Source organism: Cheilinus undulatus, linkage group 14 (assembly GCF_018320785.1).
Source record: "Cheilinus undulatus linkage group 14, ASM1832078v1, whole genome shotgun sequence".
NCBI classification, from domain to species: domain Eukaryota; kingdom Metazoa; phylum Chordata; class Actinopteri; order Labriformes; family Labridae; genus Cheilinus; species Cheilinus undulatus.
Genome location: NC_054878.1, coordinates 41,738,501 through 41,766,395, shown reverse-complemented (window position 1 = coordinate 41,766,395; position 27,895 = coordinate 41,738,501). Strand labels below are relative to the sequence as shown.

General features: G+C 39.5%; 1 protein-coding gene across 1 annotated transcript; it reads right to left on the bottom strand.

Moving 5' to 3' along the window:
* Positions 1-9: 9 nt before the first annotated feature.
* cad (carbamoyl-phosphate synthetase 2, aspartate transcarbamylase, and dihydroorotase) lies at positions 10-27,381 on the bottom strand. The gene is made up of 44 exons (XM_041805237.1): positions 26,993-27,381; positions 25,152-25,291; positions 24,862-24,991; positions 24,526-24,668; positions 24,070-24,211; positions 23,272-23,443; positions 22,287-22,472; positions 22,075-22,184; positions 21,517-21,659; positions 20,738-20,869; positions 20,416-20,649; positions 20,088-20,309; positions 18,275-18,463; positions 18,023-18,147; positions 17,595-17,728; positions 17,021-17,133; positions 16,468-16,632; positions 16,297-16,382; positions 15,816-16,062; positions 14,045-14,143; positions 13,193-13,417; positions 12,819-13,001; positions 12,504-12,722; positions 11,012-11,179; positions 10,728-10,910; positions 10,479-10,583; positions 9,239-9,487; positions 9,070-9,151; positions 8,802-8,968; positions 8,472-8,636; positions 7,562-7,693; positions 7,178-7,379; positions 6,544-6,734; positions 6,273-6,413; positions 5,399-5,488; positions 4,830-4,971; positions 4,382-4,575; positions 3,800-3,874; positions 3,508-3,720; positions 2,881-3,006; positions 2,526-2,681; positions 2,232-2,333; positions 1,916-2,010; positions 10-922 (listed from the first exon to the last, which is right to left on the bottom strand). Exons 1-44 carry the CDS (start codon positions 27,081-27,083, stop codon positions 823-825), a joined length of 6,708 nt encoding a protein of 2,235 aa, XP_041661171.1. The 5' UTR covers positions 27,084-27,381; the 3' UTR covers positions 10-822.
* Positions 27,382-27,895: the final 514 nt, after the last annotated feature.

The window sequence follows — 27,895 nt, the reverse complement described above, 5'->3', positions numbered from 1 at the left end:
AAAGGGAAATGATTTTTTTTATTATTCATTTCTCTGCGTAATACAAAGTCATTCACTGACATTGAACAAACATGTATATTTCACATTTGGGTAAAAAAAATTCAAAACTGCAACAGCAATACAAAAAAATCACTGACAGTAACAGCAATTACCCCTAAACCAGACAAAACAAGTTGTGCATATTTGATTTAATGCTACACATTTAAGTGAAGGAATTACACAGGAGACAACAGACTTCTTACAGATGCAACACAGTTATTGGTCAGGATACAGCCACTCTTCACACACGTTGTCCCTTTTTAATATCTAATCTGGTCCCTTTAATTGTTTCTGCAGCTGGTTTGAAAGGAAAAGAAGACCTAGCAGCGAGTATGTGCAGACTGGTTACACATTTCATCCAGCTATTCTAAACTGTATTTAATTCTTTACACGCGATAATACCAGAAATGCCCAACTCCCTCTCCCTGGCTCACAAATACTGACTGTTTGTCAATAATCACAAAGAAACAAAGTCTCTACGGTTGAAACAGAGCATTTCTACAAAAGGAATAGTGTACTAGAAACACAGTTATTGCATGTTTAAACTCTTCATACCTCTGTAATAAGATATAATAATGAGTGTTCTGTTAACATGAAGAAAAGCAGTGTCATGATATAACATTATTATTCAGTTACACTCTAATGATTAACATAACTTTACTAACATCCCTTTAAGGACGGAGAGGGAATCCACTGATTTCAGGAAAAGTATATGCTGGTGTCTAACACTTATTATTTGCTATAGGCATTTTTATTTCTGCTACAAACAAGCAGCCAATGGATCTATCTGCCCAGTACGGTGGCCAGCAGGGCCATTCGGATGTACATGCCGTTCTCTGCCTGACGGAAATACGCAGCCCGCGGATCTGTGTCCACCTCGGCACTGAGAGAGAATAAAAGAACACAAGAAAATGTCAGTCAAAACGTTACAATTTGTTTTTAACTTCTTATAACAAACATTTTAAATGAATGATGTTAGAAAAAAAACAACAATTTGATATATTTGCTTTCTAAGATATGCATTAAGATTTTTTTAAAATAAAAAAGGAAATAACCAGATACATGTAATGCCTTTTTATGGAAATTAATCAAACTTTAAAATCTTAAAAAAAAAATTTTTTTCTTTGTTTTGGAAACACGACTGTGCCAGGGTATAAACAGAAATAAAATACTTCAAGACCTTTTTCAAGACCCCAGCTATCCTCAATTTCTAAACAGTTAGACTAGTTACAATTATGTGCATGTTTTGTTCGGATTGATGGATAAACGTGACAACATAGTCAAGAAAATGCGGATAGTTTTAGTTATTGTGGTATGCAAATAAAGCTTTCTTTTTAATGATAGCAGTGCTGACATTAACAGACTCTGTGCTGGTATTTCACTAGGTTAAAGCTTCACTGCAAAGCTGCTTTTTATTTGCAAAATCCTGTAAAGTGTTAAGAATCAGCCCCATCTTCAGCCCTAACACCCTCTCCTCCAACCACTTCTCAGAGAACTTGCATTTACCTATCATTCAAGTGCAAACATCACTCAATCACATAGCTAATTTGCTAACTAGGGACACAGCGGAGCTTTAAGGATGCGCTGATGCTCAATGGGCCAGAACATTAAGAAACGTGCAGACCAATGTCAGCCCTGGTGGAGTTGCATTCGAATTTTGCTTGTGATTAAAACTAACTAAAAACAAAAGCAGAAAAAAATAGCCTACAACCTCTTTTGACAAATATAAAAACTGAAAACAATTACAAAATTAAAGACCTTATGATCTTGCATTTAATGGTTCTTAATGTTTTTTAAAAGCCTTGGTTTTTGCTTAATTGATCTATCAATTTTTAATACTATTAAGCAGATGCCCTGTGTGCTGATTGTCCTCTACCTGATTTCATTGACTCGGGGCAGTGGATGCATCACCACCATCTTCTTTTTGGCCGCAGTCATGATGTGAGGAGTAAGGATGAACTGGCCGAAACACTGAGGGATAAAGTAAACACAATAAACACAGTGTCACAGGTTAAAGTTTCCCACTTCTTTATTTAGAGAACACTCTAGTTGTAATGCAGTAAGATTTGTTGTTTAGTTAGCTCTTAATAAATGATATCACAACTTCAAAGTGGCATTATTAACACAGTTCTATCTAAATAAAAGAAGAAAAAGTAAGAGCAGCAGATGAAATACAACGTGGGTTTACTTACAGCTTTGTACTCCTCCTCAGAGGCAAACCTCTCCTTCTGGATCCTCGTCATGTAGAGGACGTCGGTTTCAGGCAGAGCATCCTCAATGCTGTCAAACTCCTCCTGCAGAGCAGACACAAATACACTCATTTAGCCTGAGTCTTATCATTTTAACATGTCAAAACTCAGACTAGCATTCAAGAAAATATTTTCACTTCCATTTTTAACTTCTTAAGACAGAGTCCAATTATTTTGGCACACAACATCTAGATTATTGCCTCATTGAATTTGTCTGAATGAGGGTTTCAGTCTGACCTGTTTGATTCCCTTTGAAGCCACATAGCTGATGATCTCTGCCGGCATGTGGAGGTTCTTAGGAGCCACATAGCGCAGCGTGATGCGGTACTGGGTCAGCAGTTTGGCGAGGGAATGAACTGTGCGGCCGTGCTTCAGATCACCAACCATGGTTATCTAAACGTGACACAGATATACAACTGTCTTTGTTTGTGCAGACCTAATTATGCTGGAGACATAATATATTCAAAAGAAGTGTGGTAAAGAGGATGCAGAAGACAAAATATAGTAATAAAACAAAATATACAAAAATGGAAATCTACAACAGAAAATAAACCCAGCATTTTCACCCTTAGATTGTTTTCCTTTCACTCACCGTCATGCCGTTGACCGTTCCCAGCTCTTCCCTGATAGTGAAGACGTCCAGCAGAGCCTGGGTCGGATGCTCCCCTACTCCATCTCCAGCATTGATCACCGGCTTACGGCAATGACGGGACGCACTCTGAATCAAACACAGCAGGAGTTAAAAAAAAGGCAGCAGTAAAAGTTGAAAATATAAGTACATGCAAAATCTTATAAAACACTTAGCAATAGCTCTGGCAACAGAAAAAAAAAACAAAACAAAACTGACACTTCATTTCAAGTCACTGTGACTTACTAAATATCGCCACCAGGTGGCACCAGAGGGTTTTTACAAATGTAGAACACCTTGAGGCTGACCACCCACCATTACATGACAAAAGTAAAAGAGGAAGAGGGGCATGACAAAATGAAAATTAGACCTCAGCTGGTTTTGAATAAGAATTAGGGGCCATGTGGAAGAGTAAATAGTATTTGCATAGTCACTACCATGGGCTCACATGTATGGAGCCTTGGTCTGCTGAGACAGTGATGCTGTTTTAAGGGCCATGTGGCAGAGCATATGCTCTGAAAGGATGGGAATGACCTGATTCTGTGCACAGAATCTTGCATTTATTTGAATATGAGGCATAAAGAAAATCACCTCGACGGCTCCAGGTGTTGGATGTCGGAGGACAAGTACGTCAGCGTAACAGCTCATGGTCTGGACGGAGTCAGCCAGAGATTCTCCTTTCTGTGTGGACGAAGTGGACTCACTGAAGTGGACGACTGAGCCACCCAGACGCTGCATGGCCGCTGCAAAGGAGCTGCTGGTGCGAGTGCTGACCTCGTAGAACATGGACGCCATGACTCTACCCTGGAAGGGTGAAAGTAAGAGAACAGTTTTCAGCTGGGCTCAAGCAAGAAGAGGTCTAACCTCCTTTTCATAAACGTACCTTCAGGATTTCCAGGCTTCGCTCCTTCTGAACCATCAAACGCAGAGTGTGGGCGACATTGAAAAGATGAGACATCTGAAACAGAGAAAAATACACAAAATGAATTGGGTTTGTCATGATAACAGAATTTAAAACATGATACTAGGAAAAATCTAATTCTATCAATACCAATCAATGCAATTAACAACAACAGAAATAAAGGTCTACAGACACCTAATATTGAGTAATTTGTTGTTTTTAAGCACTGATATCTGCACGTCAACTCATTAACTCCCGAAAATGCACAAATGCACTGGCAACATTTTACATTTGTGCAATTTTGACAACATGAGGAGATCACAAGCAAGGTTTGATGGATTCGTTCCTACCCTACACAACTGTCTTATGTATTTCTCTAAAGCTACAGATCATTTTGATAAGAATTACTATTAAAATATCAAGACGACATTGTTAAAAAGCACATGCAATTACAAATATCAGACTGACTTTATCATTTTAAGCACAACACAGTTGTTCCACATGAATAAATATCTGATGTATTTCGTCATCTGCTGAATTTAAGGCGGTACTTGTTTGTTGTACCTGCTCTTTGCTGAACTGTCTGACTGACAGGATGTGCTGGCCCACCAGTGGGTGCAGCAGAGGAGAGGTCTGAAAGTGGGACACCTGTCCAGCAGGTATCTGTCCTGGTCCCGATTGAGGAGAAAGCAGCCGGGACAGAGGAGGAGGATGGCTGTAATTATCACCTGCACCTGATGGTGGTAGCATGACCATCTCTGCAGAGAACACAGAGACATAATGTATCAGAAAAAACACAGTAAAATTCAATCTATAAAAGACAGAAAATGCACTTAAAAGTAAGTAAAAATCTAATATATTTCAAAATTTACACTCACAATCTAGCAGAGAGGTTTAATTTTCACAGAAAAGAGTGCAGAATTGTTTTTCAAATCCTTAAAAAGTAAAAATACTCAGAGCATCAGAGCCCATCTTGGACTAAAGAGCAGCAGCATTATGGAGGTCACAGTACCTGGTGGTAGGCCTGGGTCAGAGGAGCGGTGGACGCGAGGAGGCAACAAGTAGCGGGCCTCTCCTGCTGATCGTCGGGGGCTCGGTGCTCGAGTTCGGACAGGGCCTTCCCGAGGAGGAGTGGGACGTGGGTGCTCTGGAGTCTTAAGAAAGAAAAGACACAAAATTTAAATGACAAAAATAATGCACAATAATAAAATAGCAGCATTTTCAAAGTATCAATGGACACTTGTGAGTCATTTTGTACATGCACTCCTGCATATTTTGTGACCTATCACAGAATTAAAGAGTGTAATTGACAGAATAAGCACTTTGAAGCAGTCTCTTTGCTCAGTTTAAATAATCAATCTAAATTCAGCATTATAAAATACATCTGTGATTTCAACTGATGTACACGACTCGATAATGGTAGGAATTTCTTCACATTGTTCATATGGACTTGAAAATTGCTTTGAATTGCAAATGAAATGAATTTTAAACATACAATTGGAAAAATGTATCTAACTGCAATAAAAATACTAATTTGAGAGGCCTAATTTTCTCCAAACTAGCTTACAGTTAAGTACATACCATTGGACATTCTTTAACAACTTCAGGAGGATGGATCGTAGTAACTGGCCAAGTTTTCACATCTTCACCATAACCTGGAGGGACCAACACCTAAGAGATGAAAGAAGCAAGAAAATTGCATTGCATTAAAAACATTTTAAAAAGTAGTCACAGCAATTAAATTTTGTGCACCAGATGTTTTATTGTGGTAGGTTTTCCATATTTATGTCTTATTTAAAACATATGTTCAGCATTTGTCTAAACCCTGTCTAACAAACAGGGATGCACAAATACTATACTCATCTAAGCCAGGTACAAGTACAAGTATTTACACTGCAGTACTTACTGATATCGAGTACAAACATGAGTACTTAAAATGCTTTGACTGTCATAAAATTGTGATTTTTTTCTTCATCATTGTGACAGTTAATTAGTGCACAATCATTCCCTTCTACTTTTGTCATCCTCATTCTTGCTTAAATCTCCCCAAACTGCACACATGGCTCCAACTTTGACCACATAACTCAAGGCTGATGCTGAGTACAGTATCTGCAATTCTTAATTTATATATACTTACTTTATTTATCCTGCTATCAGTACCAGAGCATCCTTACTAATAAATGCCATGATACTGATATCCTTCTATTCTAATGTGTTGTGAAGCAAAAAGGGTTTTTAGTCTAAGAGATCATGTTGTAATTCATGCATGTACTTGTTAAATAAATTTTAAAAAAGCAAACAGAAAGGTTATCAATTTCTGTGATTAAAAAAACTCACTGAAATGTTTCCCTCTGCAGCCATATATATATATTTTTTGTACTTTGGCCCATGAACACAAAAATGCTACAACAGTTCTACTGTGTTTCTGTTTGTGACTGTGTGTGTGATTGCTGACCTGGCCATCGATGTAGGCCACGTCCCCTCGCAGGACCACTCTTCGGACTTTACCCTTCACCTTCATACCCTGGAAGGGGGTCCACTTGGACTTAGTGAACTGCATCGCCTGAGGAATCACCCACTCCTGCTCCAAGTCCACCTGAGAGACAAAAACAAGTGATGAAGTCATTAAAAATTACACAAGTGAAACTAACTTCACCATAAAAGGAAAGTCATCTTCTGTCATGGAGAGACGTGAATTTATTTAGTGCGTTTTTGTGCATCTGTACCTCCACGTAGGTGTTCTCCTGGGCAGGGAGGTTAAAGATCCTGCGCGGATTGTCATAGAGACGCCTGATGATATCATCCAGAGTGAGACGTCCGTCACTGACGGCAGTCAGCAGCAGCGGCAGCATCGTCTCCAGGCCAGGGTAACCAGGAGGGGGACGCTCGCCATTCTTCTCCTCCACAGAGTGAGGAGCTGATAAGATAATACAAAAACACTGTTCAACACCCCTTGATTTAATCCTCAAACTATTTCTTTATTTAATTCAAGTTTCTTCATTTACCTCTTTAAAATTTGCTCTTGCATAATCATATCTATTGTCATTTTCTTTCTTATTTCTTAACTGATTCTTTTAAATGCTTTTCAAGCTTCTTATTCGTATGAAAGGTACTTCATAATACTTTGTCTAAATAAAGTTGAGTTTCTGTTGTTCAGCAGTGGAACAGAATAAATAAAACCTGACAAGAAAAAAAAAAAAAAAATTTATAGTTGACGTAAGTACTTTTTTGCTGTTTTAAAGAGCCTACTAAATGTGTTACTTTTGTTTTTTGTCTACTCCTTTTCTTGGTGTGAATGTTAAAACTGATCAAACAAATTTACTGATAGAAAAATTAAAAACAGAATGTATAATTACTGACCGTGATCTGTCGCAAAGCAGTCGATGATGTCCAGGTTTTCCCACAGAGACTCCATGTCCTCTCGTGTTCCCAGCATGGGCCGGACCTGCGCTCGTCCATCTCCGATCTCCACCACATTGTCCTCACAGAGGAAGAGGTGATGAGGTGCTACCTCACACGTGACCTGGATGCCCTTCTGCTTTGCTGCTCGGATGATCAGGATCTAGAAATGATGGAGAGATTAACAGTTTTTGTTTAGAAATAACCAAAATGATATTAACACATCAGTTAAGATACTGAAAATGTTAAGCATGGCTTGTAGCATCATTCTGTTCTCTTTTTGATCGTGCAGCCCTACAGATGTGTGCATTATCTAACAAAGTGTAGATGAAAAAAGGTTTTTACCTCTTCTTTTTTGGCTACGTGGCAGATGTGGACCGGCCGTTGGTAGAGCTGAGCCACCATCAGGATGGCAGCCACCGTCTGTTTCTCAGCGTGAGCAACGATTGGCATCTGTTTGGGCCACTTCTCAAAGTGCTGCATGCAAAAGCATGTAAAAGTTAGTGTGGTGGGAACACTGGGGGTAATTTTTTTACTGGACTTTTATAAGCATGATTTAGCAAAATAAAGAAGTCTAAGAAATGTTTTAGTAGTTTAATAGTGATTAGATACTGCATCTAAAAAATATTAAATGAATAAATCAAAAACAAAAATTGCTTAACGATGTTAAACAAGCATTTACACTATATGGACAAAAATATTAGGCCACCTGACGATCACTCCAACAGGGACTGTGATATCACTGTATTCAAACACATGTTCTTTAATATGGAATTGGACCTCTTTTGCTGCTATAACAGCCTCCACTGTTCTTGGAAGGCTTTCCACAGGATTTTGGAGTGTTTCTTTGGGAATTTGTGCCCATTCATTCTGTAGACCATATATGAGGTTAGGCACTGATGTTGTGTTTTTTTAAATTGAGATCTCAACTTATTTATCATGAATTCAAAATCAACAAAACTCAAAACAAACACAGAAATGGCTCAATTTACCCCAACAGTGTGGGCAATGAGAGCAGGTATGGCCTATTACAGCGATTCATTGATAGTCTATTGTGTTGTTTTTTAGATCATCAGAAAATAAAACAATCATCACAAAAAAGCTTCATTATACAAATACACTGGAAAATCTAAGTTGAGATGTTAAAAACAGCAAATTACTTATCAGACATTGGAGTAAATAAAACGTGAAAGGTTACAGACTTGTGAATGAAATACAGCACCAAAAAATGAAGTCTGAATGTTTCTGAGCCTACCTCCATCCACAGAGAGACATTGTCCATCTTCAGAGTGGAGTATGTGTCGTTGAGGTACATCTTCAGACCAGCAGCCTGGTTAGCGATGGACGGCAGGACAGCAGCGTTGTCTGAAGCTGCTCCCAAGTACAGAGCGTAGTCGCAGCGGCAGCCTGCTTTAGCCAACTGAGGGTTAAATATGACACAGGAGTTATTACAGGCAAAATAGATACAAACAATGCCAATAAGCTGATCCATCAGAGCCACAACTTTAACAGTTTAGTGGAAGTATGAGCCATGATTCAACAGTTGAGGAAACATGATACATGAACAAAGAAAACAATGTTATACCTTCTGTACCAGAGCCAGAGTGTTGGGATCGGTGACGGCAGGGGAAGTGTTGGGCATGGCACACACCATGGTGACTCCTCCTGCCAGAGCAGCTGCAGTACCTGAGGAGAAGTCCTCCTTATGTGTGGCTCCAGGCTCCCGCAGGTGAACATGCACATCAATCAGACCTAAACATCAGTCAGAACATTCGATTACACTTAGAATTTTCTGACAAATACTCTCATACCACACACATTAATAATAAAGCAACAAATCATGAATGACTCACCAGGCAGACGGACCAGCGTCTGAGACGCCATGCTGTCCACGTGAGTTTTCACCGGTGGTTTGCGACCAATCTGACGAAGAGCCTGAAAACGAGTTTATTCAGGTTAGTTATTTTACTGTATGACTGCTATGAAGAACAGGAAAAAAGAAAAGTGAAATACTCCATTCACCTGCACAAAGAGCTTGGTGCACTTGATGTCGATGATGAGCGGCACAGAGTAATCGATAGCCATGCGTCTTGTTCGGTAACCTTTAGTGACAAAGGAGGAGAGTCTGCGACCTCCACTGTTCCTCATGGAGAGATTTATGACCAGATCGAAGTGGTTTTCCTCCAGATAGTTCATGATGCTGCGCTGCTTCTCTTTGGTGGGACACTCGCTGTCCTCCTCCTCCTCAAACGGCCAATCCACGGCTGTCACCTAACAAAGAAGACAGCAAGGTGAAAAAAGACTAAAATAGGATATTTCTGATGCTCTGTGATTACATCTACTCATCTAGTTAAGACTGGTCACATTTTTAATTAGGGCTGAATAATTTGCAAAAATAATCTGCGTTTTTCCCCAGATATTGCGATTTAATATGGGATTATTCTTGGGTCAATTATATGTATTTTTCGACAAATTCAAGCAATAAATAATTCCATAAATAAGACCATGTGTACTGAAAACAATGAAATTATTTCTGAAGTAATTAATACATAGTAGCATGAATCTGAATATGGGGGTGCAACAAACTTTAAACTATAAAGTAGGCGGCTGGGGTGAGGAGGTGAGGCTGGCTACCAGCTAATCGCAGCTGGGGTATGACTTTCATGAAGTAACGCTAGGCTTCATCAGTTTTAGACAGAATGAGCTAACTATTTTTGCTTGTTTTGCAAATGTGATGTCATTTGCTTTGTTTAAGGGCATTACCATTTTTATGTCACTCATTTTGATTAAGAAAAACCATTATAAAAAATTGACACTTGAATGTTTGCATAATGTGAAGAAAATCTCTGCCGCTGCAAAAAATTGATTTATTAAACTAGTATTTTCACACATTTTAAGTTAAAGAAATATTGCAATTTCTGCAATTTGAAAATTGCAGAAGGCCATATTGCGATTTAATCTAATTTGCAGTTAATTGCCCAGCCCTATTTTTAATGAACCAATCATGACTCTGACCAATCACAAAAGCTGCCAAATAAATTTAGTAAAATTTTCACTACAAAAATGTAAGAACGGTTTAACTAAAAGGTCGGTTGTTGGATTAGACATCACTGGTTTGTTTACACACTAAGCAGCAATGATTGGTATTGTGTATTTGTCCATCAAATCTCAATCATCTGACTCATAAACTCATGTAGTATTTTGTGGTTTTTGTTGCTAAGTTAAAGTAAATCTTTTGTGTAAATCCTGTATTTGCTGTTACCTTGACTCCGTGCTCTGTGTAGAAGTCAGCCGTACCCAGACTGGCGTAGAGATCGTAACCCATGGACTCCAGAGCCTGAACAGTGGGCAGCAGCTCACTTTTGTTCTATAAACACACAAAACATAGAAAATATGACTTGCCTCTGACTGTGAGACTTTAAAAAACTACCAGTTTGATCAGCTGAAGTCATCTCTGCTAAAATATTAGTTGCATGTTTTAATCACAAAAGCATTATGTCCACATGAGTACCTTATAGCTGCCGATGGAGAGCAGGATGTTCTTTTTGGGGATCTTGAAGCCTGTGGAGAGCATCGCTTTAAGATACGCCTCATATCTGTTCTCCCCAAAACAGGCCACCTCCCCTGTGCTGGTCATCTCCACCCCGAGGACCACATCAGCTCCAGCCAGACGAGAGAAGGAGAACTGAGGAACCTGAAGGACATGGGGTGTATTTAAAAGACAAACCAAAGTGATTAGAAATAACAACTAACTAATGCTTTCTAGGATTTTAGCAAGAAAAACTGTCTTATTACCTTGACTCCTACAATCCCTTTTCCCCTCATCAGTCCCACAGGCTCCACCTCCTCACCAACGATGGCCTGAGTTGCCAAGGCAACAAGGTCGACACCCAGAGTCTTTGATACGAAGGGGAAGGAGCGGGAGACTCGGACGTTGCACTCGATCACCTTCAGTTGGTCATCCTTAATAAAAGATAAGCATACCACTAAATCATTGTTTTTAAAGAAACAGTCAGAGATTATTTGAAAAACTTTGAAATTTCCTTTCTGTGAAGAAACATTTGAAAACATCATCCCTGCTGTCATATCCCAGTCTTTCCATGTATACCTCTATAAATCTCCCTGCAGGTGGCCTGATTCATTGCATAACTTTCCGTAGAAATTAGGTGAGTTTCTAAACAGAAATGCCAAACTGGGCTTTTATTCTGAAATACTGGCAATCAAAAAGTTAACATCTTGTTTCCTAACTCCCTGATGAGTTTCAGCAAATATTGGCACCAATAATATCCCAGGGGATATTATTGGTGCTAGGACCAAACAAGGCCTCCTGAAATCTGATTGGCATCCCTGAAAACCTTGAAATTGCCGTCTCTCCACAACAAGCTGCCCTGGCATGCGTTACAGGTGCAGCAAAAATCATAAAACATGGGAAAGACTAGGGATGAAATCATGGCTGAAATTAAGGTACAGTTGTTTTTATGGTTGTGAGCAGTGAAAGTCTGCATAATCCAGCTGTGACGCTATCCCGTCTGCTAGCTCTCATTGGTTGTTGTGGGTACTCCGCAAGTGGCACTACGACCTAGAATCGTAAATATCAAACATGTTTGACAAACAAACAACAAATAGTCAATTGCAACGAGGCTCCTCTCAGGATACGCCCCCATGATCGTCTGGGAGGCAAATCTGGCTCCAAATCGGGCTTAAAATCCTGTAGTGTGTGGCAGGCCTTATTCACACTGCTCTTGCGTGGCCAGGCTCTGCCGCTCTCTCCCTCCTCCCCCCCAGCTCCTCCTTTATTTTGCTTCTGGCTTAATCAATGTCATATGCCTCCCCTCTTGGATATTAAAGTGGCCCCAACATCCTTTTATATTTCTGTATGTGGCCCTCAATGGAAAAAGTTTGGACACCTCTGGCATAAACCAAAAGTGTAACAATACAAAGTGAATCTTCCCTGTGACAAATACCACCCCTGTGGACTCACATCTGCTAGAAAAAGGTAAATATGGGTCTATTTTTATAATTCTCCTGTCAATTTTTAGTAAAAATATGCCAAACTTCACGAGACACATATTTGGTGCATGAGACATGGTTTAAATTGTTCACATGCATACGGATATGAAAATCAAGCTGTCACACATCAATAACACAGCTGCTGCACTCAGTCAATTACACTACACCACATGCACAGTGCTTAACTGCTGAATTACATTTAAAAAACGACACTGTTTTCAAAACATCTCTGTCTAATCCACATTTAACAAGGCAGAGCTTCCACACAGATTCCTACCTTTGCGATCAGCTGCAGGTTGAAAGGTCCAGTAACCTGCAGCTCCTGACCGATGGCATGGACGATCATCTTGATCCTCTCCATCGTCTTCTGATTGAGATCCTGTGGAGGTGTGACCAAGGTGGCATCGCCAGAGTGAACACCAGCGTTCTCCACGTGTTCAGAGATGGCAATGGCTAAAACAACCCCGTCAGAGGCCACAGCATCCACATCTATCTCCTGGAGAACAATACAGACAGTTTTTATGTCCATTACACAGACAGAAAAAAAGGGAATGATTTTTTTATGAAGTTAGGGCTGAAGTTTTTTCCTAACCTTTGCCTCCTGAATGAATTTGGAGATGACGACAGGGTGTTCCTTGGAAACAGCAACAGCGCTGCTCAGGTACTTCTCCAGGTCACTGTCACTGTAGGCAACGTTCATGGCTGCTCCACTGAGGACATAGGAAGGACGAACCAGGCAGGGATAACCCACTGTCTCACAGAACTTCACAGCAGACTGCAGACAGAAGAGAAAACAGATGTAAGGATTAAGAAATATCCTGTAAAAACAACAGAAAAAGACTCCAAACAACTGCAATATGACATCAATAAACGAAATCACTGACATTTTTGGTTTCTTTTTACCTCAAAATAACTAAATTTTGATATATTTTAAACTTATTCTAGCACAATCCCTGTGACTCGTACCTCAGTGTCAGAGAGCTCCTTCCACTGTGGCTGGCTGATCCCGATGGTGTCGAGCATTCTGGAGAACTTGAACCTGTTCTCTGCAGAGTCAATGAACTCTGGGGATGTACCGAGGATGCGGCACTGCTGGCGGTGCAGAGACATGGCGATGTTGTTGGGCAGCTGACCTCCCATAGAGAGGATGACACCGTCTGGATTTTCTCTCTCATAGATATCCATCACCACCTGAGAAACATACAATAAACCTTTAAACCTGAGAACTGTAATTAGTTTAACTATTAACAAATACATAAACATATAAAATACACTAAATGGTGCCTGTTTTATCAGCTGTTTTTAACAGTTTGGATCAGTTTTAATGTAAGCCATATTTATATTTTAAGCTTTTTTACAGGCTTTGTCAGTGCTGGGACAGATAAAGTCTGACCAGAGAGCAGGGGCTGCTGCCTTTAAACCAAATCTTGCTTATTCCTATGACATTGTGTAATATTCTTTTTCCACCAAGAGAACAATAATCCCAAAAAACTTGCTCTGTTTTGCATATTTGTTTTCATGACTTGCTTTTGGTCCGAGCTGAAAAATATAACTGTAGACCTTTAGTTTTTTTTAAAGCCGTTTTGGTTCAACTGAACAACAATTTACCATTTTCAAGCACCTGATAATAAAAATGACTAAGTTAGAGTTTTCATGACCACCCTTTGACAATACATCTCAAAAGTTCAACTGAATTTTTTGCAAAAATATCAATGAATTATGATATTAGTATTTGAAACATTAGCAAAGCTAAAATATGAAAAAGTTAAAGTTCCTGAAAATTAATGTTTTTAGCAATTATTTGAAGAGAAGTCTTACCTCAAAGGAGATCTCATCAAAGTAGAGGCGGTCACACATGTCGTAATCCGTACTGACAGTCTCTGGGTTGTAGTTCACCATGATGGTCTTGTAGCCCATCTAAATTAATGGGAGTAAATACTTTTTTAGAAATAGTTAGAATATAAGGCAAGTGTCATCAATCCACACGCTAATAAACATTTCAAAGTCAACGTTTATTTATAAAGCACATTCAATATAACATTATTTAATCAAAGGGCTTTTTTCAGGCTTAGCCACAAGTTCTAACAATCATGTTAGTTGGGACATATTTTGCAAAATACACTTTTTCAGGCTTTTCTAACAAAATATGTCCTCCCCACTTTGAAGAAAGTTTCACCCGCCCCCTCTGATGTCAGCAGAGCCACATCCATTAAGCCACATCAATTTCCTGCAAGGGGCGGAGTCAGATGGCTTATTAACAAGGGCTGGGCAATTAATTGCAAATGAGATTAAATCGTAATATAGCCTGCTGCAATTTACAAATCGCAGACAGCGCAATATTTTTTTCCTGAAATATGTCAAAATGCCAATGTTTTACAGCAAAGATTTCATGCTCTACAAATTATGCATACATACAAGTTTAATTTTTTCAGAATAGTTTAAAATTCAACTTTTCCTTTTTGTGTATATGATTTTCTTAATCAAAATGAGATTAAAAAAAACATTATCCCTTCAGTATAGCAATCCATTTCAATATGCTATCAAATCCCGATTAGACATTTTTTCTAATATTGTGTTGGTTGTAATTTAGAATGATTTATTGCTTATATTTGTTTATAAAATATAAAATAAGGAACCTAAACATAATCGCATATTGAATTGCAATTGCAATAATGGGGAAAAAAATTACAATTAGATTATTTTCCCAAATTGCTGAGCCCTATTATTAACATTTAAAGCCACAGACACAAAAACAGCTTATTCTAAGCGGGGCTTAAACTGAGTGGGGTTTTTTTAGACATGCAAGAATTAGGGCTGAACAATATGGGAAAATAATCTTATTGCGATTTTTTTTCCACAATATTGCAATTGTGATTTGATATAACGATTATTCCTTAAGTTCCTCATCTTATGTATTTTCCAACAAACACAAGCTACAAATAATTTGATATTATAACCAACACAATTCTAGACAAAACTAGGGCTGAACAATTTTGAAAAAAATATCTAATTGTGATGATTCTGACTCGTATTGCAAATTGGATATGAATTATTGTATTGACGGGAATGATAATTTTTAAGTCACCCTCATATTTAATCAGAAAATGTACAAAAAATGAATAAAGTAGGATTTTTTGTAGGCTATTCTTAAAAAAATGGGTCTTCAATGATTGCATGGTATGTAATGCATAACATCTCTGCTAACAAAAAAAAGTTTTAAACCAGTATTTCAGAATCAGAATCTCTTTATTGTCCCGTGAAGGGAAATTAGTTTCACAGGACTAATTTTGACTCAAATTTCAGGTTAAAGACATATTGCAACTCCTGCGTTTCGAAAACTGCAGCTGGCCATATTGCGATATAATCTAATTTTTGATTAATTGCCCAGCCATAGCAAGAATCCAATACTGGAGTGTTTCAGCAACAAACTTCTCAGGCATGTTTTGGGGACCTCTGAGAACAATATAAGCTTGTCTTAAAGGGGTAAAATATGTCACCTTTAAACTGTAAAGCTGCACTTCAAAGTGACCAAACGAATTAGTTTTGGTGTATAAATATGTGCCCCATCCTGACATCATGCTGCTCTCACCTTCCTGAGCTCAGTGATGCAGCCAACAGCGCACCAATCAAACTCCACGCTGCTGCCAATGCGGTACACGCCTGAGCCGATCACCATGACGTGCTGGTCGTTGAAGTGCAGGTCATCCTCACTGCCGTGGTACGTCAGGTAAAGGTAGTTTGTGAAGGCCGGCCATTCAGCTGCCACCGTATCGATCTGCTTCACTACAGGGAGGATGGACCAATCATGACGCAGCTTTCTCACTGCAAGCTCCGTGCTGCAGGGAGAAGGAATACATGGTCATTTTAAGGGTGGGAAATGAGGACAAGGATTAGACCATTATTTATACATGCATACGAGAAAACTGATAATAAAACGCAAAAATAGATAATTACTTGTGATCTACGTTGCTTAATACAGTGATAGAATAAAGAACTAGATTGAATAGGCTAACAGGCCTAAAAATAGCCAGGTGGTGTATGCTCGGGTTCATATCGTCTTTCAGTCTCACCTCTGCACAGCCAGTGCTATCTGTTTGTCTGAGAAGCCGAGCTGCTTGGCCTTCCTCATCACCTCAGGAGGCATGGTGCTCTCATCCTGGTAAACAGAACAATAAACTTTAACACTAGAGAACAGATAAGGTCTTATTTTGCAGGTTAAGACTCCTTATCATCATTCTCACCTGGTGGTATGACTCCAGGAGAAGTTCGTGGTCAGCAATGTTCTTCATCTTGTGCAGGAACCAGCGGTCGATCTTGGTGAGATCGTACAGCTGATCCACCGTGTAGCCGGCTCTGAGCGCCGCCGCCAGAACAAAGATTCGCTTATCAGTGGGAGTCTGCAACTCCTGGAGGGCAGAAGTGGGATCAGCCACATAACAGCAAAGCAAAGCACAAGTGTTTTAAAATCACATAATGAAATGCAAAGGAAAACCTTCAAACACATAAATTTAGGAGACATAAAAAGCTTATTTTACCTTTTCTGAGACTCAATTCTAAAAGGTTTGGAAGCCTCATCTCCTCACTCACTTTGAGCAAAATTTTGCATCCAAACATTAGGCATTTGGTTTAGAGTCCCTGAAGTTTTGCCTGACTATTTTGGATTTTTGCCTATTTTTATATGGATTTATGTTTGTGCTTAATCTACCTGTAACTTGAATTTGTGATGTCTGTTGTGATGCACATTGTTATAAAAGTTGGAAAAGTTTAATAAAAATATTTCAGAATAAACAATACCTTTTCTGAGACTGGTTTGATGGTATGATCAAAGCCAACACAGTTCTCATCCACCATCCTCAGAGCCTTCTGGAAGGCCTCCTCAAAGCTACGTCCGATAGCCATCACCTCACCTATAGGGAAAAAAAATTAAAAATCTATTGATTGCAAAAAAAAAAAAAAAAAAAAAAAAAAAAATGTAGCTAGGATGCCAGGATGGTTTATTTTATTTCCATTATTTCTTATCATAATTACTCTACCTATCAATTTGCAGTGCATTTTGTCATTGTAGGACAACTAGAAAGCACAATACAGCAGAATTTTCCAATACACTGTGCTGTTCTTCCCCTTTTATGTGTCCATGTTTATAGTGAGTGTGAACCTTCACAGAGGCATAAATATCACTGATTTAAGTGAGTCCTGTGGGCTGAGTGTATTTCACCTTCCTAATTCTTACCACTCACTTTTACAGACCTGCTTGAGTGTCTTTTTGCTTTCATATAATCTCATATCTTCATATTCATCTAATTGCTTCATTTAACAGACATAAAGGCCAAAAAAGAACCTTGGATGTAGTTTTTTTCCCCTGTCTTACCAACACTCTTCATGGAGCTGCCAATCTTGGTTGAAACACGTAGAAACTTGCTTAGATCCCAGCGTGGAACCTTCACCACACAGTAATCCAAACTGGGCTCAAAGTTTGCTGTGGTCGAGTTGGTAACAGAGTTCCTGCAGAAAATATAATCCATTTCATTGCTGGATCTCACAATTCCAGAAAGCTTTAAAGAGATTTGAAGCTAACTGAGTATCTAAAATGGATCAACGGGCACATTAAAAAAACCTGTCTGCTAGCTGTCCTGACAATTTTTTTGACTTTCCCAAACAATTCCAGAATTGTGGGACAAAGATTTTCTAAATGTCTACGCAGGAAAAGATCACTTTTTCAAGTGCTGAACATCCATTTTACGTGTTATTATAGGTACTTATTCACTAATCATATGTTAACATCAAAAAGTGACCTACTTGAGTTCTGGAAGCGGGATTCCCAGGCCAAGTTTAGCTGCTACGTAAGCGAGGGGGTAACCTGTCGCTTTACTGGCCAGAGCTGAGCTCCTGGACAGGCGAGCGTTCACCTCGATGATGTAGTACTGCAGAAGTATTTATACACCAACAGATTATTCCAGAATATTTGGGTATGAGTCTACATGTATTAGCTTTGAGCAGCCCAAGCCATCATTTTGTGCAATGTTTAAAGTGTTGTGTATAAAAGTGTACCTGCTCAGACTCTGGGTTGAGAGCGTACTGGATGTTGCACTCTCCCACAATGCCAAGGTGTCTGATGACTTTGATGGCGGTGTTCCTCAGCATGTTGTACTCATGGTCATTTAGCGTCTGACTGGGCGCCACCACGATAGACTCCCCAGTATGGATGCCCAGAGGGTCAATATTCTCCATATTACACACCTGGGAGAAGAACAAATTCCTTCTATTTTATCTTTAGTGTGATCAGATACTTACAAAATGCAATTTTATTAAACACAACAGTAACAATAATTTAGTAAACTGTCACCCCAAACTTTGTACAACAAACCATAATTTCAAAAAAGTCTGAACATTGTGTAAAATGTGGATAAAAACAGATTCCGTGACTTTCAATCCCTCAGACAGCACTTTATTAGAAACCAGCATCATTTTGTGATAAATAGCAGAGCATGGGCTTAGGAACACGTCAGAAAACTGTGACCAGTTAACACAGCACATCTCGGCATCTGCAAATCTAATTTAAGACTACCACGTACATTTAAGGCTATTTATCAACAACATCCAGGAAGCACCATCGACTCGTCTGAGCCTGAGACAGGCTGACCTGAGGTTGAAAGTGTGCTGTGGTCCGACAAGTCCACATTTCAGATTCTTCCCAACTAAAAAGGACAAGGGCCATCCAGATTGTTATAAACACAAAGTTCAAAAGCCAGCATCTGTGATAATGTGGGGATGTGTTAGTGCCAACAGCATGGGTAACTTGCACATCTGTGAAGGCACCATTAATACTGAAAAGTAGGGCTGAGCGATTTGGGAAAATAATCTAAGTTGGCTTATTTGTAGACTATTCTAAAAATGGCACTTGAATAATTGCATGGTATGTAATGCATAATGTCTATGCTGCAAAAAGAAAAAAGTAATAAACTGCAATTTTGACACAAAATTTAGGTTAAGGAAATATTGCACCTTCTGCTATTTGAAAATTGCAGCGTTTTAATCTAATTTTCAATTAATTACCCAGCCCTACTGAAAAGTACGTACAGGTTTTGGGTTTCTATCTAGACAACAGCTTTTTAGGGACATCTCTGCTTTTCTAGGGGTGACAATACTGATTCACATTCTGCCCAAGTTACAACAGCATGGCTTCACAGTAAAAAAGTACAGGAACTACATTATGAAGCACAAAAATGGCAGTTAAACCTAAGGAAGAATGGGAATACTTCAACAATCAGTGTCTTCAGTCTACAGATGCTGACAGTTATGTTAAAAGAAAAGCTGATGTAACACAGTAGTATATATGCTCCTGTCCCCGCTTTTTTGGTATGTATTGCAGGTATCAAATTCATGATGTGTGCACATTTCTCTAAAATTATCCGCTTGAAAATTAGATATCTTGTCCTTGTGCTGCATTCAATTACACTGAGGTTGTAAATGACTTGCAAATCCCTGTATTCTGTTTTTAATCATATTTTACAAAACATCCCAGCTTTTTTAGAAATAGGGTTTGTATAACACTAAAAGAAGCCTTATTAAGGATGTGAATCTTAAATGTAAAATGCCCCTAAAGCAATCTTTTGATCATAAGGTACTGTTTCTGGCACACTTTTATTATATTCTCCAAAACTGGGTTACTGTCCAGATGTACTTTAAATCATAATGCAGGTAAAAATAAAAAAATATCAAATACACAGTTTCAAATCACAAAATCTGCTTCCTAATCCAGTCAGGCTAGAAACAAACTCACATCTCTGGTTTATATCAAAGTGGACTGGATGAGGTGTACAAGTCCTCACATCATAACATCATTCATCTCTTCTGTACTCACTGTGACACAGTTGTCGTAGGCATCACGGACCACCTCGTACTCAATCTCCTTCCAGCCTTTCAGGGATTTGTCCACCAGCACCTGAGAGGTGTGGGCGAAGGCAGACGTCACCAGAGAGGTCAACTCCTCTCTGTTATTGGCAAAGCCTGATCCCAAACCCCCGAGAGCGAACGCTGAACGGACCAGGACTGGGTATCCTAGACGTTCTGCTGCTGCTAAAGCCTAGGAAACATACAAGTAGGACAGGACAGGGAAAATAAATCCAAGGCTGCTTTCAAAAGGATTGAATCAGGAATATTTGTTTAAATAATTAAACATGTCTGCTGACCTGCTCCACAGACAGCGCCGCCTCACTCGGAGCGACATGCTCATTGATCTCCTCCATTTTCTCCACAAAGATCTTCCTGTCTTCGGTCATCTCGATGGAGGCCACCGGCGTGCCCAGAACTTTGACCTTATACTTCTCAAGGACGCCAAGTTTGGTCAGCTCCACACCGCAGTTAAGAGCAGTCTGACCACCGAAGGTTAGCAGCACGCCATCTGGACGCTCGTTCTTTATTACCTGAGGGAGAAAAGACACTGATAATTAACACCACATTTGTCTTTCAGTGACATGAAGTAAAATACAGTCAAAAAGAGTCTCTCCATACCTGAGTGACGTACTCCGCCGTGATTGGTAGAAAGTAGACTTTGTCTGCAAGGCCCTTGGAGGTCTGGACTGTGGCGATGTTTGGGTTGATCAACACCGTCTGGATATTTTCCTCCTTAAGAGCCTTGATAGCCTGTTAAAGTGTACATATATTTATAAGATATATACAGAAGAAATTCAAATCTTTTATCCTTAAAATCTTGGTTGGAGTCACATAAAAAAAGTGGTTGAATATATTTTTCATTGTGACTGATCAGTCCATGCTGCTCTTATTGGAAGCTAAGCAACAGATATGAAAAACATGGGGGCTGATAAATTACTGGCCGGTTGTATCGATAAGAAGCAGGTAGGAATCTGGGAAGTCATTAAGACAAAGCAAATCTTAATATTCCCTTTTGCATTCTTAGAAATCAAGCTTTTATTTAAAATAATGTCAGGAAAAAGGCAAGCTCATTTCTCAGAGATCAATGTAGAAAACCAAACTAACCCAAAATCTTGATACCCAACTGGCAGTGTTTCAGATCCATTACAGATAATCACTCAAAGTAACAGCTCTTACATGTGAATAATTTGCTCATTTTTTTAAAGAAAAAATAGTCTCTTACTTTTACTCCCAGGGTCTGTAAAGATGTTATATAAATAAGGTTGGGTTGAGGAAGGTATCAGAATTAGTGCCATATTTCCTGCCCTATTTCACTGTATCCCAAAATAACAAACTTTAAGTAGAATTTTGCATCAGAACATTTGTGCCATTCTTGTCATGAAGAATTGTAAACATACCTGAGAGCCTGAGTAGTCAAACTCTCCTGCCTGGCCAATGGACAGTCCTCCAGAGCCCAGGATGAGGACCTTCCTTGGTCGGGTCATCTCTTCAGGCTTTGGCGAGGCAGGGAAGGTGAGGTGGTCCATCAGACGCTGCTTCACTAGAAAGAAAAAAAAACAAAACAAAAGCTCTTGTTTGTAGAATTACTGCAACATTTGTCTTAGGGGTGAATAGAAAATAATAAGACAACCACAACAACAAATCTGATATAAGGAGAAGCAGAGCACCAAGTCTGTCTGTAGCTCTAATCATGGTCAAAGAAGAGGCTGTTAACACTGTAAACTCTGTATACATGCTGAAATTAGCAGCGCTGTTAAAACTCAGCTAATTCAATGATAAATGCGTTATTTCCTCTTCTTCAGTAATAACAAATTCATACTTATTCATGTTTGCACAAGTCTATTTCATCCAACAATAAAAGCAGCGAGCCAAAGAAATCATTTTTTGCCTAAAAATTGAGCATTTTTCATGTGATGGAGAACGAAAAAGCACTTCAAACTCTGAGTATTTATTACCAGTTTTGGAGGCTTTTCCCTCCTTGTGGTCTCTCACTGTGTCAAGGAAAACGTCAAACAGGCTGACCAGGTCTGTTGGCCCGGCCATGTGCTCTGGATGGAACTGAACACTGAAAAAAAGAGATAAAGACTTTCAAAAAAGGGTTTAAGTCAACTTAAACTCTGGCATTTCTCTTTTTATTCTTATCTCTGACTATCAGTGAGACTTCTACCTGAATAGAGGTTTAGTGTTGTGCACGATGCCCTCATTGGTGTGATCGTTGGCGTTGGTGAAGAGGACGTCCCAGTCTTCTGGCAGAGTGTCCTGGTCGACGGCAAATCCGTGGTTTTGACTGGTGATGAAGCAGCGATCCGTCCCGTTGTGTATACATGGCTGGTTGTGGCCACGGTTGCCATACCTGAAAGACAGAAGGGTATAAAAATTGTACTTTTATTATGTTATGTTTGATGTTCAATTTGATAAGATTAGATCTTTAAATCTATGCGTTAATTAAGTCAATAAAACCCATCTTCATTAAGTCAAGCTCTGGATTTGTCACTGGAGATGCCAGCTGCAACTTAGCTGACTAAAAGGAAACATTCACAGCACACAGTGACCTTCACACCGCTTCTGATAAAACTCTCATCAGTGAAGTCTCAGGGGAAAGAAAACCTCCCTGACCCCACAGATGTAGCCTTCTGAGTTCAGGAGCTCACCGTCTCTCCTCTTGAGCCAGCTTGTTTATTTAATCTTTTTCATAACAAGAGCAACATCACACTGCTCGAAGAGACTACAGACTGCTGAGAACAGCAAAAATCTGCAGTTCACATCAAAACGCCGCCAGAGAAAGTGTGTTATCTCAAGGGATTGTGTTTCTAGAGAGCATTGCAAAGTGGTGAAGAGGTTCACAGGCTACAGGTCACTGAGGGCACATTTTTGTCTTTGACCTATTCCAGATATGCTCTATAGGTGGGAAAATGACGCGAAAGCACCAAGGACTTCTACTGAAGTTACATATTTAAAGCCCATGGACCACTCTCGCCATATTAAGCTTGTGTCATCATGTTTTGCCCCAATAGTTTGTCAAAGCAGATGCTTAAAATGTTAACGACTGATCTTTGGGTAAGAAAAACAAAGAATCAAGGAAATATTGCATGAAAAGTCTCAACACATATTGTGTTTTGATACATACAAACTTTTATTTTAAAGGTACTCACTTCATCTTGTAAGTCTTGGATCCAATTACTAAAGAGAGCAGCTGATGTCCAAGACAAATACCGAAAACTGGCTTTGGGTTCTCCACGCAGACGACCTTCCTTACATTGTTGATGGTGCTCTGACAGAACTGAGGATCCCCTGGGCCGTTACTGATGAACAAACCATCAAAATCTACAAAAGATGAGAAAGAACAACAAGCAACACATGATCAGGCCTATGAGTGTAAACTCTAATTAAACTAAAGCTCACTGTAATGGGAAGCCTGTGATTATAACACTCTGTAGCTGTAACCTGAACAATCAGCATTTCTGTGCCATTAACAGACTGTATGTGGCCAAAGGATTAACAAGAACTGGTGCAAGGTGCTGCTGATAGCAGAAATACACTTAGTTAAGATCAGCCTTATGCAATTGAATGTCTGCCTCGGGAGTCATGCTGGTGTATCTGTGATGGCAGCAGTTTCACCTGTTGCATTCAAGCTTTATGCAATTGTATGTCTGCCTCGAGGGTCATGCTGGTGTATCTGTGATAGCAGCAGTGTCACCTGTGGCATTCACATTGTTGCATGCAGAGACACAGACTCTGCATGCATAGTGCTCAGTTCTCTGCAACTGATGATAATATCAGTCAGATTTCTATTGCAGATTTTTTAAGAAACATGAAAGTTTGCAGTCCATTAAACACAGAAGCAGCTACATACAAGCTTCAAGTCACTTGACTAACATCTCATCTGCAATGTGACTGCTGTGCATGAATAGACTGCAACTGCAATTTAAAAAAACAGCAGTGTGACAGACCTTTGCTGTCCAGTGGATGGTCCCAGGGCACAACTGTCACACAGGCTCCTCTCTGTGCCAGACAGCGGATCTGATTGTATTTGATGCCACAGTCCACCACAGTGATACGCAGACTGCCGCTAGGGTTGAAAACTCTGGGCTCCTGGAGGAAAAATGACCAGAATCTTAGTAAAACCAAAAACTGTGATACAGAAAGATATCACAGTCAAAACATAGACTTTTAGGGCTCTGTATACATGTACTAAGACAAAAACTGTTTTTGTTTTTGGACCTCTTCGATCTATTTTTAATGAAGATGTTAAACATTAAGATTTTAAATGCAGCTAATAAATAAGACCCCAATCCACAGAGACAGAAAAGTTTTGTCCATCTTTAAATTATAAAAGATGTGAAGTTGAAGGGGTCTTAAAAAGTTTAGGGTATATATTCAAAAAGGTTTTACTGATGGCAGTTTACCTTCATGGAAACCTCTTGGACCAGGTTCCTCTGGTCTGGGTTGTCAAAAGGGATGCTGTCCTCAGGAGTTCCATCCACAACCAGCTTCCCCAACATGGTTCCCTTCTCTCTGATCTTTTTGGTCAGATGGCGAGTGTCGATGCCTGGATAACATTAAGACAACAGACAACTTAGAACTTATAAATAAGGTGTCAAATTTTAATTTAACAATCATTTTCTCCATAATTTCTTGTTCAAATTTAACGTCAACTGGCTGAAACACTTCAACCACTTTACTGTCAAACTACATGCATGATTCTTTTAATGTTAGATCTAATTACATAAGGATGTACAAACCTTGTAATCCAGGAATTCCCTGCTCTTTGAGCCACTGGTCCAGCGACTTGACTGAACTCCAATGACTGGGATTCTCTGCCAGCTCTCCGATAATCAGAGCTGCAGCATGGATCTTTGACGACTCAAACCACTGAGACAACAAGAACAAAAATGCATCACTATGCAGGAATTTTTCTTGATTTTGCCTCAAAAGTGTAGTGGAAAAGTAAGGCCATTTTTTTCTTCTTTCCTCATTTCACTACAACCTCTTCACTTTATTTTGTAGTGTTGATTTGTAAATATCTACCAACCTTGCTCAATCCAAACTCTCCCTCTTCCTCCGCAGGTACACCATAGTTGCCCACCAGAGGGTAAGTGAGCGTCAACAGCTGGCAGCGGTAGGATGGGTCAGTCAGAGCCTCAGGATATCCCACCATACCTGTCTGAAACACTGAACACACAAAATGCCATCAGTGTGTGATGCCATCCGGTTATACAAACTGCATCAAACCACAAGCTGATGCATACGTGCACCCCTAATCCCAAAGCTCTAAAAATAAAAATAAAATTTTCAAACATATTTTCAACCCAAAGCTTCCATGAGAGAAACAGAGAGCACCGTTAAAATTGTACAAATTATGAATGCACTAGAATACGTTAGTTTGATATCATCCCTTTGAAAGACATAAGTCCATCAGCAAATAATGAGGCAAAGATGGATGCACGTAGCAGATGTTTATCTATTTAGTATGAATTCAATGTTGCCATCTGGCACACTTAACTCTTTGTTTAGGGAAAAGGCAGAAGATAGGACTTGTTGGGACAACTCTGCTCTGTTTTCATGGCCAGATAATGTTGGCACCTTAGGAGACTTGCACCAAAAAAAGGAATGAAAAACACCAAAATCAACCTTGATTTTCAATCAGTGTATCTCTAGTACAAATACACTGTCATCATCACTTTGACACTGAAAGGTTGGCATATATATTAAGTGCAATTTTGACAGCGTGCAAGAACTTTTGTATGGGTTCCATCCTCTCCTGCACACCTTTCTCTTGAAATGCATGCACATTTTTAAAGCTTCAGTACTGATAATCATTAGAACAAGATGATACTGCTTTAACTATGTAGTAGCAAAAAAGATATAAAAGTAACAAAAAGGTCTTACTACCTTACATAGAAGTCACAGACAGAAAAATTCAGACAATGTTACTGTACTGAAGTCAGTCTTAAAAAGTTTAATACAAGCCTCAAGTTGTCAACACTTTTTTCAAGAAAGCTGTCAGGTGATGGTATTATGGCATTTTACAGCCCGTCAGCTGCCAACTCTGTAATAAAACTGGCCTTGGGTTATGACAACCGGATGTGAGTAAATCTGCTAACCAACAAGCTGAGATGCCTTTCATTTTTTACTTTGTCCCGCCTAATAACAGGTTAAATTGCACAACTTTAATGTTAAATGCTGGCAGGAAAACGCACCTGTCATGTAGAGCGATTTTTATGTTGAGTACATGTAAAACACCACCAAATCTTTAATTCGGAGTATCTTCTCAATGTTGAATAACATCTACAGCAACGCACGTCAACTTTCCAAAAGTAGGTCATGCGTACCTACACATCCGTCTGCCATAGCCCACCTCAGAAAGCAAGACAATCCAATGAGGAGAGCGGCGTTACGGTTCACAGAGTGGCCGTGTTTAGTGGCGACTGTTGTTGTCTAGCTCCTATAGATATTGAAGACGGAATTTATCCTAATAAACGATGCTTTTTATTTATTTATTTATTTTGCAACATAGCAGGTTTTTTAATTTTTTGCATTATTACATAAAACTGAATAATGCGGCATTCATGACGACACTTTCCATCACTGACACCTACTGTGACGTTCAGACGAATTCGAGGCAAAGTCGCCGGTTAACACGGTCGCTCTTTGAGTCGTAACAGCGGCATGCAGCTTTGAGTCATGGGGGTGCTTTGGCGCTTTACAGCTCTCTCACTAGCCATCCTTACACAGTGTGATTATACTACAGGACAAAATGCGTTGAACAAAACGTCAGGGTTAGCGAATAAAGCAGGTGGATTTTGTAACGGATATCAGTTACAGAAGTGATTAATTAGAGTTATACATTTTCTTACACTTCGAAGGACTTACCAACTTCTCCCGAAACTGACACATTTGCTCCGAAAAGGAGGCCTTTGAACGTCGTCCCGTCCTCCAGGATCAGCGTTGCCATCTTTGTCATATTTTCTCCGAAAGCTAATGCTAACAAGTCAAACCGGGAAACTGATGGTGTATCTGAGAAGTGATGAAACCTCCAACTCCACGTGAATCACACGCCGCGCGAGGGGGCAGAGGATGCAGATGCGTCAAGACGGGGAAACAGCCGTTAAAAAACAGATTTCCTCACCGGACAGACTTATTTCAGCGTCCTAGCGAATCCAGAGTCGACGAGGAGACAATAAAAACAAAAATGGGAGTTTTGATCGGTAAAATTCTGGTTAATCGGACGGGACGGTGCGCAGGAAGTGTTCCACACTCGCCGCCAGCAGTGTGGAAGTCGGCCCACAGCCTGGACCGTTAAGGTTGACGATATGAGTCATCGGGTTTCCGCTAAGAATTGCCCAAATAAAAGCACAGCTACAAAAATTCTATGTTGACCAGGAAAATAAAATCTGTGGCAGCAACTTTGTGACATAACATCACGAAAGGACTTTTAATTCGCAAAGGATATATTTTTAGAACCACACTCGATGGTCCAAAAAGCAAATTACAAATTTCAATATGTCGACTTTTAAACACGTTCCTGTATTATTTTATGATTGATTTAAAGAAACTCAGAAGCTTTAAGAAAATATAAATCTGAACATTTCTTTTAAGACTATAAAGGCTTGTTTTTCTCTTGTCAAGTCTACATGTAGCAAATACACAAGAAAATAACATTTGAAAGTTGCATGTCTTTCCGTCTCTGAGCGGTCATGAAGTTTGGTGTCTTTATTTTGAAAACAGACACACATATTTCCGGTACAATCCGGAAACTTTTTATATTTTGGCGCC